Source organism: Haliaeetus albicilla, chromosome 10 (assembly GCF_947461875.1).
Source record: "Haliaeetus albicilla chromosome 10, bHalAlb1.1, whole genome shotgun sequence".
Classification (NCBI taxonomy): domain Eukaryota; kingdom Metazoa; phylum Chordata; class Aves; order Accipitriformes; family Accipitridae; genus Haliaeetus; species Haliaeetus albicilla.
The window spans coordinates 25,822,736-25,837,274 of record NC_091492.1 but is presented as its reverse complement, the minus strand read 5'-3'; the positions used below and the strand labels follow the sequence as shown (position 1 = coordinate 25,837,274).

The following is a 14,539-nucleotide window of genomic DNA, read 5'->3' as shown; positions in this document are numbered from 1 at the left end:
AGCTGGATGGCTTTCACCTCTGCAAACTGACTCGATTCACCTTCTCCTTCAGCAGTTTCTGCAACTAGTCGTGTAGGACTCCATACAGCAGCCTTCCACCTCCGATGTTTTCCCACGATGCGACAGGACCCATCAGTGAACAGGGCATATTGCCTCTCATTTTCTGGCAGTTTATTATACAGCGGGGCCTCTTCAGCCCGTGTCACCTCCTCCTCTGGCAACATTCCAAAGTCTTTGCCTTCTGGCCAGTCCGTGATCACTTCTAAAATTCCTGGGCGACTGGGGTTTCCTATGCGAGCCCGTTGTGTGATCAGTGCAATCCACTTACTCCACGTGGCATCAGTCGCGTGATGTGTAGAGGAAACTTTCCCTTTGAACATCCAGCCCAGCACTGGCAGTCGGGGTGCTAAGAAGAGCTGTGTTTCAGTACCAACCACTTCTGAAGCGGCTCGAACTCCTTCATATGCTGCCAATATCTCTTTTTCAGTTGGAGTATAGCGAGCCTCAGATCCTCGATATCCCCGACTCCAAAACCCCAGGGGTCGGCCTCGGGTCTCTCCAGGTGCTTTCTGCCAAAGGCTCCAGGTAGGGCCATTCTCCCCAGCTGCAGTGTAGAGCACATTTTTAACATCTGGTCCTGTCCGGACTGGCCCAAGAGCTACTGCATGAACAATCTCCCGCTTAATTTGTTCAAAGGCTTGTCGTTGCTCAGGCCCCCATTTAAAATCGTTCTTCTTCCGGGTAACTTGGTAGAGAGGACTTACAATTTGACTGTAATTTGGAATATGCATTCTCCAAAAGCCCACAACACCTAAGAAAGCCTGTGTTTCCTTTTTATTAGTCGGTGAGGACATAGCTGCTATTTTGTTGATCACGTCCGCAGGGATCTGACGACGCCCGTCTTGCCATTTTACTCCTAAGAACTGGATCTCCTGCGCAGGTCCCTTGACCTTACTTTCTTTTATGGCAAAGCCAGCCTTCAAAAGGATTTGGATTATTTTCTTCCCTTTCTCAAAAACTTCTTCTGCCGTGCTGCCCCATATGATGATGTCATCAATATATTGCAGGTGCTCTGGAGCTTCACCTTTTTCTAGTGCAGTCTGGATCAGTCCATGGCAAATAGTGGGGCTGTGTTTCCACCCCTGGGGCAGTCGATTCCAGGTGTACTGGACGCCCCTCCAAGTGAAAGCAAACTGTGGCCTGCACTCCGCTGCCAAAGGAATGGAGAAAAATGCATTAGCAATGTCAATTGTGGCATACCACTTAGCTGTCTTTGATTCCAGTTCATATTGAAGCTCTAACATATCTGGCACAGCAGCGCTCAGCGGTGGCGTGACTTCATTCAGCCCACGATAATCTACTGTTAGTCTCCAATCCCCATTAGATTTCCGCACGGGCCATATGGGACTATTAAAGGGTGAGTGAGTCTTGCTGATCACTCCTTGGCTCTCCAATTGGCAAATCAGCTTATGGATGGGGATCAGGGAGTCGCGGTTGGTGCGATATTGCTGCCGGTGCACCGTCGTGGTAGCAATTGGCACCTGTTGTTCTTCAACCTTCAGCAACCCCACAACCGAAGGGTCTTGGGAGAGACCAGGCAGGGTAGACAGCTGTTCAATCTCCTCCGTCTCCAATGCAGCTATACCAAAGGCCCAACGGTACCCTTTTGGGTCCTTGAAATACCCCCTTCTGAGGTAATCTATACCAAGGATGCACGGGGCCTCTGGGCCAGTTGCAATGGGGTGTTTATGCCACTCATTCCCGGTTAGACTCATTTCGGCTTCCAATACGGTTAGCTCTTGGGATCCCCCTGTCACACCAGAGATACAGATGGGTTCTGCCCCTTTATAACTTGATGGCATTAGGGTACATTGTGCACCAGTGTCTACTAGAGCCTTATATTCCTGTGGGTCTGACGTGCCAGGCCATCGAATCCACACTGTCCAGTAGACTCGGTTGTCCCTCTCCTCCACCTGGCTGGAGGCAGGGCCCCTCTAATCCTGGTTAGAATATCTGTTACCCACTTTTTGCACATGTGAATCAGAAGTCCCTTCAAGAGGATCAGAAATGAGATCGGCCCATCTACTGCGCCCGGGGGACTGCTCACGGGAAACTGGAGCAGCAGTTTTCCAAGAAGAATCTTCTTTTCTGGTTGCTTTTTCTCGCAACTCCCGTACCCGTGAATCCAAGACTGAGGTAGGTTTTCCATCCCACTTCCTCATGTCCTCTCCATGGTCACGCAGGTAAAACCACAGGTTAGCCCGTCGTGTGTACTTTCTCTCTCCTCTCTCTTGGGCAGAGGAACGCTTACTCCCAATAACTGCAATGCGGGCCTGTACAGGTGAGGAGGAGGACATATCTACTTTGAATTGCTGGAACTCTCGGGACAATTCCTCTACAGCTGAGACACAGGCCCGTAGGGAGGAAGAGAGACTTCCTTCATATTGCCGGAGTTGGACAGCCAATTCATCCACCGTTTGTCCATAGCCTTCTTTCCAGGACATTACTGCCAATGAGTTGGCATAGGTTGGTGGTGCACTTCGTAGAAACTTCCGCCACATCGGTTGTGTGCATTGGACTTCATCTGGATCTGTGGGTGACTGCGCATTTTCTGGATCATTATAAATCACCTCCAGCATGGCTAATTCCCTCAGGTACTGGATACCTCTCTCCATGGTGGTCCACTTGCCTTGGTGACATGTAACTTCATCCCTGAAGGGGTATCTTTCCTTTACACCTAACAGAAGTCGCCTCCAGAGGCTGAGGACTTGTGTTTTTCTCCCAATCGCCTTGTCGATACCCCCTTCTCTAGACAGAGATCCCAACTGCTTGGCTTCCTTACCCTCTAATTCCACACTACTAGCCCCATTATCCCAGCATCGGAGCAGCCAGGTAACAATGTGCTCACCTGGGTGGCGGCTAAAATCTTTTCGCATGTCACGCAACTCACTCAGGGATAGAGATCGGGTAATTATTTCAGGTTCTGCCTCTTCCTCCTGTTCTCGCGATGACCCTGGTTCATCTTCATCTCTCACTGAGCGAACTGATTTCTTTGTGTGTTTCTTTTTCTGTACAGGGGCGACTGATACTGGCACAGGTTGGTTCTCTGGTTTAGTGGCAGTATCTGTCACCGGGGTAGGGTTAGCCACGGTACCTGTTGTCGTGGTAGGGGCAGCCACGGTGCTTGTTGTCGGGTATGGGGTAGCCACGGTGCATGTTGTCTTGTTTTCCATCTTTTCCCCCTTTTCCCCCTGGGGGTGCTGCATAATATCAAGCAGGGTTTGGTAGATACCAGCCAGGGCCCAGCACAGTGTAGTGAGTTGTGTGTCTCTGGGATAGCCACAGCATTTTCCTTTCAAAAATTCTATCACTTCGTGAGGGTTCTGCAGTTGTTCGGGAGTGAACTTCCAAGTCACTGGAGGTGAGAAGTTCTCTAGATACCTGCCCACATCCTCCCACACGCCGTGCCACCCATAAATATCCAGCTTTGGGACAGATCTCTGGGTGGTACTCTTAAAGAGCCTTTTTGTAGCCCTAGACAAGACCTGAAACATAGTCAGGAGGCATAGCACTAACAGCACACAGGCTTGCGCATCCCAAGGATATTCAAAATTCTCGAAAACTGTTGTAATTAGTTGGAAAGAGAAAAGGGAGGGGAACGGATGGGGGGAAGTATCCCCCCCTGACTTCCCCATGGGTTGGGTGTAATTACCAATAAAATCCGACAGAAGGTGCCCAAAGTGTGGGAATGATATCACTGCCTCATACAGATACCAGCTTAACCTCATGACCAGTGATGTAATCATTTCACAAGTCGACATTGCCCAGTACAGCAAAATGATAATCCCAATCACTCTCCCAGAGATGAGATACGCAACTACAGGCAATACATAAAGCATATAAGAACTTACAAAACGTCACCATGTAAACAGCTGAATCAACATTGTGACTAACATCTATTTATCTAGTATAAGAAATGCGTATGACAAATTTGTTTCAACACGCTCTGGCCAGATCTGTCGTTATCTCAACCCTTCGTGCCCCACGTTGGGCGCCAAAAAGGACTGTCATGGTTTCAGCCCAGCCGGTAACAAAGGACCACGCGGCCGCTCGCTCACTCCTCCCGCCCCCCTCCGGTGGGATGGGGGGAAGACGGAGGAGAGAAAAAAAAAAACAAAACTGGAAGCTCGAGGGTTGAGATAAAGGCAGTTTACTGGAACAACACAAAGAAATTGCAACAACAACAACGGTACTAATGAAAAAGTATACAAAAAGAGTGATGCACAGTGCAACTGCTCACCACCCGGGACCCGACGCTCTGCCACTTCCCCCACCGAAAAGAAGAGCCCACCCCCCGGCCCGCTCCCCCTTTATATACTGAGCATGATGTCACATGGTATGGAATAGCTCCTTGGCCAGTTCAGGTCAGCTGCCCCGGCTATGCCCCCCACCTCCCAGGTTCCTGTAAAAAAAATTAACTCTATCCCAGCTGAACCCAGGACAACCTTTAAGCTGTAGTTTGGGGGTGAGATAAAATCTAAGGCTGTTTTGGACATCTGCCACTGTGTGTTCAGGAATGCTCACAATATAATTTGATTCACAGAGTACTGAGAATCCTCCATGGACTCCAATATGAATTGTATCACATCTCAGAAATAAACCTAATCACAGAAAAAATATTGCCCACCTTGCTGAGGATTTAATGATAGACTGTATTTTGTCCTTAAGAAGAGAGAAAACTTATGTAAGGGACTTCAAAAGAAACACCTCACAGCAGGTTATTTCCGATAAATGTCTGAGTATCTTTGTCATATAATACAGCAAAAGAAGAATATCTATGTATAAGCAGCTTACTACGTGGTGCAACTCCAAAGAGAATAGAAAACTGATATTAATTTCATGAATCATGTTTTAGGATGAAAGATGCATTAATTTCACCCATGACTCTTAGATGAAAGAACCTTACATGATGTAATGCGTGTGTTATGTTACATGATAATTGAAATCAAGTAATAAACAAAAACAAAGTGAAACAATTTCATCGCTTTGCGGAGCTATCAATACAAAAAATGTGCTGTATCAACTAATTAGATCCACGTTCACAAAACCAGCTTCTCATGCCTCAGGCAGTCTGAACTGTATAAAAGTTCTCTCCACTCAGGGTTCTTCCAACCTCTTCTCTTTGCTTGTTCTTCTCAGTGAATTGGGTAAGTCTGATTCTGCTCTTTACAGCTATTGGAATAGCTCTTTGCTGTACAATTTAATCTAGGATGGTATCTTCCATTAAGATCTAGTGGGTAAAATTTTAGGTGAAAAGATGAAGCTTACAAAAATGATTAAAAGTATTATGGACAGCTATTCTCTGCATTCAGGGTTGGCATTTAATTTCAAAGAAAACTAAGTTTCTTGATATGGCAGAAAATTAAGTTCATTATTAGGTTACTTCCAACAGCTGAAGAAATGATGTGACTAGTTCAATATGCATTCCTCTTCTCTGTTTGTTTATATGGGTAACTGGAAATTATTTGAAAAAGTTTAAATCTTTATGGTTCACAGGGAAATGCTGAGCTTAGAAGCAGACCTTCTCCAGTTTATTCTATTACAGATCACTCAAAGTGCTTTTACATTAATTCAAGATAAATGGGCATGAATACTACCAGAGATCAGGCACTGGCTTAGATACAGTAGGGCACAGAAGAATTGAGAGCTGTTGAAAATGCTCTGTAAGAAATTTATTTAATTAAGAGAAAGAGGGATCATGGAGGCAACTTAAGGAGCTGACAGGCAAAGCACTGGGTTTTTCATGTTGATGGGGTCAAGTTGTTTGGGGTGAGACTTTTTCAAAAGAGTTCGGGGCCCATAATGAACACACTGTGTTGTTAAGTTAGTCATAAATATCTCATTGCCCTGATTAAATGTTTGGAAACTGGGGACAATAATCTTTGCAATTCCTTTGTAATCGTCTCATCAAACAAGTTACTGAGCAAATCCTAATACACAATGACTTATAATCCCTGTTCTGACAAGGCTCAGCACAAAGGAGATCAGTGGGAATGAAAAGTTAGAGTCATGAAATCATGCATAACAGCACACTCCATTCTTGGAGTTCCAGTCCTTGCTGATCCACTGACTCACCAAAGCATCTGAGCAAATAATTTGGCTGTTCTGCTTCAATTTTCATTTCTAATAGACATGGGCAAAATGGTGTACTTCAAAGCACTCTTCTCTGAGGAAAGTCAGTGAACTCTATAGCACTTTTATATATGTAAATAATGTCTTGTACTTGGTAAAATCACCTTTTGTAGATTGACTTCCACCCCTGCAAGATGTCTTGCTACGACCTGTGCTCCACTGCTGTTGGTGGCATCAACCGCCCCCAGCCCCTTGCTGACAGTGGGAATGAACTGTGTGTCAGTGCGCTGACTCTACAACTGTGATCCAGCCACCTCCAGTCATCATCTCCTTCCCACAGGATTCAGTTGTGGGATCCTCTGGAGCACCTGTCCTTGGGGGCTATGGGAGCTCCCTTGGCTATGGGCGTTATGGCTCCCTGGGCTATGGGGGTCTGAATGACTATGGGGGCTCCCTGGGTTACAGGGGCCTGTATGGCTATGATAGATCCTATGGTTCTGGCTCTTGCAGCCCTTACTCCTACCAGTACAGCAGGTACAGCCGTGGCAGCTGTGGGCCCTGCTAAAATAGAAATATCCCTTGACTAAAGAATGACTGGCAAATGCATGCTACATTCTTGGTCCTCAACTGAGCTCCTAAGTAAGGGCAGGGCATCAAAGACTTCCACTTAATACGGTGGAGTCAGAATAGCTCCATAAATTAAACTTCTCGTTTCCTTCTTCATTTGTTTCATCTCCCCTTACTTGCCCCTGCCAGTGCCCAAATGTGGAACTCCACCATTGTCCCATGGGACAGTTGATTCTCCCTGAAACTGCCACTGCCTGGGAGAAGCCTGAAAGAAGACATCTCTTGAAGCCCAGGGTGACATCCTGCCTGCCTCTGCCTTATGTGTCTTTCTCCAGTGGGTATTTTCCCACACTGCAATAAAACAAATCTGCATCCAACACCTGCCTCTCTGCCTTTCCTTTCAAAGCCCCACATGGGCTGCAGGGCTCCCTCGCCCTGCATGTGTTCCCCGCCAGCCAGGCCAGAGCAGTGTCTCAGCCTCAGCAGAGCCTGGCTGAACTGCCTTTTGGGAGACCCCACAGCCCTGGCCACACACAGTTCTGCTGTTACGAAACCTATCTGTCCAGTCTCTCATTGCTACTGAGCTACAATTATTGTCTCCCCTACACTATTTATTCTAGTTGCCAGACTTCCAGGAGTTAGTCCATTTTTTAAACTAGTTAGTTTAGTGCTGGAATTACTTTTAATTTTATATCTTCCCAGATGGTGTACTAGAAATCATCAAGTTGTGTTCAAAGACAATGTAAAAAAAAATGGCCTGAAGCTCTGTCAAAGCATATTTGGAAAAGGAACAATAGGAGGAAGGTAAACAATGGGAAACAATTTTTAAGATAGGTATCTGATGAGCAAAGATCAAATAGTACCTCTTTTTTTTTTTAATCACTGCTGTGATAACAATTGCCTCAGGGAAGTTTTGGCTGAGTGTAAGTCAGCTGGGTGAAGTAAAAAATATGAACTAATGCATTACAGAGGATTTACCTATTACTTCACTGAGATTCTTTCAAAGAAAAGGTCTGTGCATGAATGTACAATTTCTTTATCTCAACCCTCTGTCAGTGTCATAGACTAGCAAGTCTGATTTTGACAGGCAATTTGATGTTCCACTCATGAATCTCGCTTTTATTTCAATAAATTACTATTTAATTTTTACTGATTAACAAATACTTATTGAAAATATTTTGACTAAAAAAAGCTCTTCCCTGAAAGGTTCTCTTCTCTCTGCCTGCTTTATCCTCCCTGTCTCAACACTGCCTGCCCTCATGGCCCTTGGATTTTTGGGAAAGGTCTGGGTGGATCTTAGAAGGGACTGGAGATTGCAGGGCCCAGCTGAGAGCCCTGCACCATGAGTGACTGGGATGTGTGAAGAGCCCAAGCAGCTGAGGTGGAGAAGAAAGGTTCCTGCCTCTTGGGTACAAGGAAATAGCTTTCTGTCCCTGCTGTTCCTCTCCATCCTCACATGGCTTGAGGCAAGGACACTGCTGCCATTCCCAGGAGCACAGCAACCAACCTCCTGGCTTGTGTCACATGAGCCCTGCATCTCCTCGGCTCAGGTAGCTCTCTTGTGCTAAGCAAAGCCCTCTTTCCTCCCAGCTAGTTCAGCCCAGTCCCAGGCAATTCCTGGGACAGCTTTACAAAATGAAGATGCCTGGTTTCATCTCCATTTCTCTTCTGCTCAACACCAGGGTCCTTGCTCTCATGCACAGCCTGTAAGAAGGACTTCAGTGTAAATCATACATGATCACAGCTGAGCACCTGAGCTCCAACTGCCAACTTTTCCACTGATACTCTCAATGAGGCAGTGCCAGGCAGGTACCAGCCAGCACCCAATTAGATGTGTATCATGTCAGACAGCAAGTGCCTAGCCCAATATAACAAGATTGGTAAGAGCTATTAGCATCCAGCTAACATGATTACGTAGCTTCTATTTGGGCTGGATGCCTGTTCAGGGTGAGCTCATGTCTGATTGCAAAATAGTACATAGAGATACCCTTTCTGTCAGTGTCTAATGTTATATGGGAATTATAGGAATGGAGGGGTTTTACTACATTTGTTGCTCAACGATCAGTCTCAGAAAACCTCAAATTATTTGTTTTCATTAATGGCATTGGCACATAACTTGGGAGCACTCTGTTTTATGTGCTGATAACATAAAGCTGAGTGGCATTAAACAGGAGGGAATCAGACTTTAAGACAGGTAAAACAAGATGGCTTAACTGATGGGAGTAACAGTAATGGTATGATCTTCAGTAATACAGAGCAAAGCCATGCACCTGCTGACTATGGAGAAAAGATCTGGTGTAACACAGGCCATAATCAGAAAGAAGTGACAGAAGAGGAAAAATTCACTGAGTAGCCCCAAATAGGTGATGGTAAGGAATAGGGAGATTGTATGTTCTTGAGTGAATACATTGTAAATAGAGAATACCAGAGAGTAGGGGTAGTATAAGCAGAACCTGTAAAAACAAGGGGAAGAGCACACCCAATTTCCCATTTACTGCTGACGTGGGACTACTTCTCCAAAAAGACAGGGTGAATCCAAGAAATTTGAATGGCACTAATCTTAAGTCAATTACTCTCACACATACCACAGTAAGGGGTAAAAATCATGTTGTTGGATGGGTCATCCTGAGTAAAACTAAGAAACAGATGATCTGTATTTGCTTTTGACCTCTAGCAAGCAACAAATTCCCTGAATATGATACAGTAAAAGTTTTGTCGACGTACAAAGATTTGAAGAGTGAGAGAGCAGCATCACACCTTCTTCTGAAAGACTGTGAACAGTAGCTAAGATACCACCCTCTAATATATGAATATTATGGCCCAAATATATATCTATACACATATTTATATATAAGTATGCATGCATTTCTCGAAGAGGCATCTGCAGTCTAACCACGTGAACTCCAATCATGCCAGCAACTATATAAGTGAAAAATTCCTCTCCCTAATTAGAAAAAAGAAGATTTTCCCTGAGATCAGCACCACTCATCTGCAGCTGGAGAAGGAGAAACCAGGAATCGCATATTCTCTCCTGGGAATGACAACAGATATGGTATCCCAAGGTAAATATGGAGAAAACAGCATTTGCACTCCCAGAGCTGCCAGGGACTGAATGTGGGAAAAGGAGGGAGGGACAAACGACATGGATGCAGGAAAGCTTTATTGTGCCCAGAGGAGCAGGAGAGACTGTCAGAGAGACGGTGGGCAGGACCCAGAGAGGCCGGTTGCCACGTGTTGGGGGAAGCAGAGGGATCTTCCCCAGGGCATCGCTTCTCGCTCCAGATGCCCCCTTGGCGCGGCATCCCAGATCCCGAGGACTTGGCCCATCAGCCTCGCAGGGCCTTTCGGGTCCACCTCCTGCCCCATCCGACAGCTGGGATGAGAGGGGAGGGGAGGGGAGGAGAGCAGAGGGCAGGAGAAGAGGGCAGGGAAGGGCTGAGGGTGGGTGGCACTGCCGGCTGCCCAGGCGTTGGCTGGGGCTGGCGATGCTCAGGTCTCCTCAGTGCCCCGTGCCCGCCAGCTCAGCCCTGCTTGGGTGGGGGTGTTGGCGTTTGGGCTGGGGGCAGCGCCTGGGGCTGAGCTGGGTCTAGCAGGGCCCACAGGTGTCCCACAGCTTCTTGCTGTAGCGGGGCAAGGCACAAGGGCTGCAGGCGGGAGAAGCGTAGGGTCTGCCAAAGGTGCAGAGGCCCCCCGAGCCCAGGGTGGCGCCGGCGCCGTAGAGGCCTCCCAGCCCCAGGTTGCCCCCAAAGGCGGGTGCTCCGGAGGAGCCCACCACGGCTTGCTGGGGGAAGGAGCTGAGGATGGGGCCGGGGAAGGTGACGACGACGGGGGGCGGCTGGATGAAGGCCGTCGAGTCGGGGCACTGCCGGGCGCACAGCTCGTTGCAGCTCTCGGCGATGGGCTGGGGGACGGCGACGCCGGTTTTCGGTGGGCACAGGTCGTAGCAAGACATCTTTGCGCAGGATCGGACGGTGCTCTGCAAGAAGGCAGAGGTTGCAAGAGAGCAGCAGAGGCGAGCGCCCGAGGCGGAGGGGCCGGGGCCGGAGCAGGGGGCCGGGAGGAGAAACGCTCACAGACTTACCCTGTTCCCAGAGGCAAAGGTGGCCAGAGCAGCGCTTGGGGGAGCCTGGCAGAGGCAGAGCTTTTATAGCAGCCCCGCCATTGCTCAGCACCACCTGGGCCAGTCTGCAGAGGCGGCACTCCCTCCTGCCAGTGATGATGGGGCTGTCCAGCTCCTGCCCCTCCCTGAGTCAGCATCCCCTCGCCAGGCCAGCACCTGCCACTTCCGAGGCTTTCCTCCCCTTTCTGGTTCGAGGGCTAAATGATAGCAGGCATCTCCCTGCCGGGGTCTGCGCGCAGCGGGAGAGGGCTGTGCTTCCGCAGCTCCCCGCTGCCTGCCTCGTGCTCTGCCCGGGGAAGACACGTCTGCCCTGTGCCCGCAGCCAGGCTCTGCTGGGAGGAGAGACACCGCGAGCGCCGGCGGGGCCGAGCCAGCCGGGGGCTGCTGCGGTCATGCCACCAGGCAGAGTTCCCATCTCCCCAGCACCCCAAGGGCAGCCCCGGCCCAGCACCGTCCCCCAGCAATGGGGCTCCCGGGACACTTGCGAGGGGCTGGGGGAGGGCTGGCACGAGCCTGTGCCATGTGGGCCCAGGTGGGGTCTGTGCTCCTTGCACCACGCACCTCAGGGAAGAGCGCGAGGGGTTTTTCTCCCCCAGAATTGCAGAGGTCGATGGCTAACACCTTCAGGTGGATGGAGACCGGCTCCTTTGGGCTGCTGAGTGATGCATCGTGCTGAGCAGGCAGTGCCCGAGAGGAGTGCCTTTGATTTGGCATTTCGTAACCTCGCGCCTCTGCGGATAATAGCCACACGGCGCACGTCATGCGGTCACTGGCATGCGGGAGGCCTTTGCAAGGCCGCCTTCCTGGCCAGCACCAGGACCCTGGTCTTCCCTGCGGCTCTGCAAAGAAAGCAAGGGGCCGCCCCGAGACCAAGCCCTTGGGCAAGTGCTATGGCACGCAGGGCGCTCGCAGTCAGCCTTTGTCACGCTGCATGCCCTCTTACACACCGAGATAATGAAAAGACAGCTGGGCTCATTCGGCCCATTAGGTGGCAGCTGGCAAGCATCCAAGCGGGGTAATTGCAGGGGCTGATAGAGCAGGTTGGGGCTGGAGAGGAAACAGCATCAGCAAAGCAGCCCCATGCCACGCAGGGAGGAGGCAGGGGCTCGGCCGCTGCGGGCCACGTGCCCCCAGCGCGGCCAGCTCCTCCCCGCACTCGCCAGCCCGGCATAAAAGCGCTGCCCTCGGCAAGCGCTGGCATCCGCCGCTCCTGCCTCGCTCTGCTCAGGAACAGGGTAGGTGGGTGCCTGCAGCTCTCTGCCTCCTCTGGCAGGGGCTGGCGTGGGGACTCCGTGGCCAGGAGAGCACCGCTGGCCATGGGCGTGCTGGCAGCAGGCTTGGAGGGCCAGGGCGGGCTGAGTGGCGGAGGGAGGAGGAAGGAGCCCCGTGGCCCAGACGCGCAGAGCCAGGCCTTGCACAGGCTCTCGGGGAGGGCTTGCGTGCCCTCTGTGTGCAGAGAGGGCAAGGCAAGGGGTGCGGAGAGCAGGGCGCTGAGGGGGGCTGGCTGGGCAAAGAGCAAGCGGCAGGCAGTGCGGGCAAGGTGGCGGCTCTGGCCCCTCCAGCTCCAGGGCAGCCCTGGGAACAGGGCACTGCTCGGCCACGGGATCTCCTCCTCGCTCATGACACCTGTCCTTGGGTCCCGCGTGTTTCAGGCTCAGCTCTCTCGCACAAAGATGTCTTGCTACGACCTGTGCCCACCGAAAACCGGCGTCGCCGTCCCCCAGCCCATCGCCGAGAGCTGCAACGAGCTGTGCGCCCGGCAGTGCCCCGACTCGACGGCCTTCATCCAGCCGCCCCCCGTCGTCGTCACCTTCCCCGGCCCCATCCTCAGCTCCTTCCCCCAGCAAGCCGTGGTGGGCTCCTCCGGAGCACCCGCCTTTGGGGGCAACCTGGGGCTGGGAGGCCTCTACGGCGCCGGCGCCACCCTGGGCTCGGGGGGCCTCTGCACCTTTGGCAGACCCTACGCTTCTCCCGCCTGCAGCCCTTGTGCCTTGCCCCGCTACAGCAAGAAGCTGTGGGACACCTGTGGGCCCTGCTAGACCCAGCCCCAGAGCCCCCAGAGACCCTGGGCCTCCTCAGCCTCACACCTCCTCTCCTTTCTCCCCTCCGTCCCCTCTCTCCATCTTGCCTCTCCTCCTTGCTCCTGCCCATGCCCAGGTGCATGGTGCAACTCCACCATCGTCCCACAGGGCACTTGCTTGTCTCCACAACAGCCACCGCCTGGGAGAAGCCTGAAGGAACACCTCTCTTGAAGCCCGGGGTGACAACCTGCCTGCCTCTGCCTTGTGTGTCTTTCTGCAGTGGGTGCTTTCCTGCACTGCAATAAAGCAAGCCTGCATCCAACACCTGCCTCTCTGCCTTTCCTTTCAAGGCCTAGCGTGGGCTGCAGGGCTCCCTCGCCCTGCACGTGTCCCCCTCCAGCCGGGCCAGGGCAGGCTCAGCCCCAGCAGAGCCCGGCTGAGCTGCCTTTTGGGAGACCCCCCACACACGGTCCCGCGGCTGAGCTCCAAGGGCCCTGCCTGAACGCAGGTGGCTCCCCTGCCTGCACGACATGCAGCCCTGGGGTGTTTGCAGGCCTCCAGCCTCCCTGCGCGTGAGCACGGCTGCCCCAGGGGATGGGAGCCAGCCAGGAGCAATTCCTGCCGCAGCTCCAGACCTTTGTGCCTCCTTGGCTCAGCTTGAGGCCCTGGGAGAAAAAGGAAACGGGAGGCTTCCCATTCCCTTCCTCTTCCCTAACAACGTCCAGTGCCCTTTCCTCTTCTTTGTACCCTTTTGCTACTTTCTTTTCGCTTCTCCCCCTTCTTCTTCTCCTTCCCCTTCTCCCTCCCTTTCCTCTTTCCCCACCGCTTCTCCCTCCCCTTCCCGTGCCTCTTCTCCTCCTCCTTTCCCTTCCTCTTCCCTTCTTTTTCTACTCCCCCTTCCCCTTCCTCATCCTATTTCCCTTCCCCTTCCACTCCACTCTCCCCTTCCCTCTCCTCCTTCACCTTCCCTTTCCCCTTCCACTTCCCCATCCCCAGCACAGACCAACACACGCCGTGCTCCTCGGTTCTCTGCCGCAGACGCCAGATCACAGAAAACACAGCCTGGCTCTTGTGGCAGGAGCCTTTGCAGGGCATCTTGTCATGCTGCCCCCTCAAGCAGGGTCACCCCGAGCCGGCTGCCCAGCGCCGTGGCCACACGGCTTTTGCACGTCTCCAAGGACGCAGACTCCACAACCTCCCGGGCCAACTTGTGCCAGGGCTCGTTCACCCTCACAGTGGAAAAAGGGCTTTGGGATGTTGAGGCGGAGCCTCCCGTCTTTCAGCTGGTGCCCATTGTCTCTTGTCCTGGCACTGGACACCTCTGAAAAGAGCCTGGCTCCATCTTCCTGATGCCTTCCCTTCAGCCAGGGGTGCACATTGATGAGACGCTCCCCCCACCCCACCCCGAGCCTCCTCAGCACCAAGAGGAACAGTCCCATCTCTCTGAGGCTCTCCCCAGAGGACACGTGCTCCCTGTCCCTTCGGCAGCTGTGTGCGGCACTTTGCTGGACTCTCTCCTGTAGCCCCACATCTCTCCCGTGCTGGGGAGCCCAGCACTGGACACAGCAGCCCAGGGGTGGCCTCGCCAGTGCTGAGTGGAGGCCAAGGATCCCCTCCCTCCACCTCCTCCGCATGCAGCCCAGGACACCGCCGGCTGCCTCTGCCCCAACGCACGTTGCCGGCTCATGCTCAGCTTGGC

At 52.0% G+C, this 14,539-nt stretch overlaps 2 protein-coding genes across 2 annotated transcripts; one reads left to right on the top strand and one right to left on the bottom strand.

The window, feature by feature from the left end:
• Positions 1-10,089: 10,089 nt before the first annotated feature.
• LOC138687167 (scale keratin-like) lies at positions 10,090-10,925 on the bottom strand. The gene has a single exon (XM_069793131.1). The coding sequence runs from the start codon at positions 10,649-10,651 to the stop codon at positions 10,286-10,288; it is 366 nt and encodes a 121-aa protein (XP_069649232.1). The 5' UTR covers positions 10,652-10,925; the 3' UTR covers positions 10,090-10,285.
• Positions 10,926-12,047: 1,122 nt separating this feature from the next.
• Positions 12,048-13,162, top strand: LOC138687166 (scale keratin-like). Its single transcript, XM_069793130.1, has one exon. The coding sequence runs from the start codon at positions 12,136-12,138 to the stop codon at positions 12,856-12,858; it is 723 nt and encodes a 240-aa protein (XP_069649231.1). The 5' UTR covers positions 12,048-12,135; the 3' UTR covers positions 12,859-13,162.
• The last annotated feature ends 1,377 nt before the right edge of the window (positions 13,163-14,539 follow it).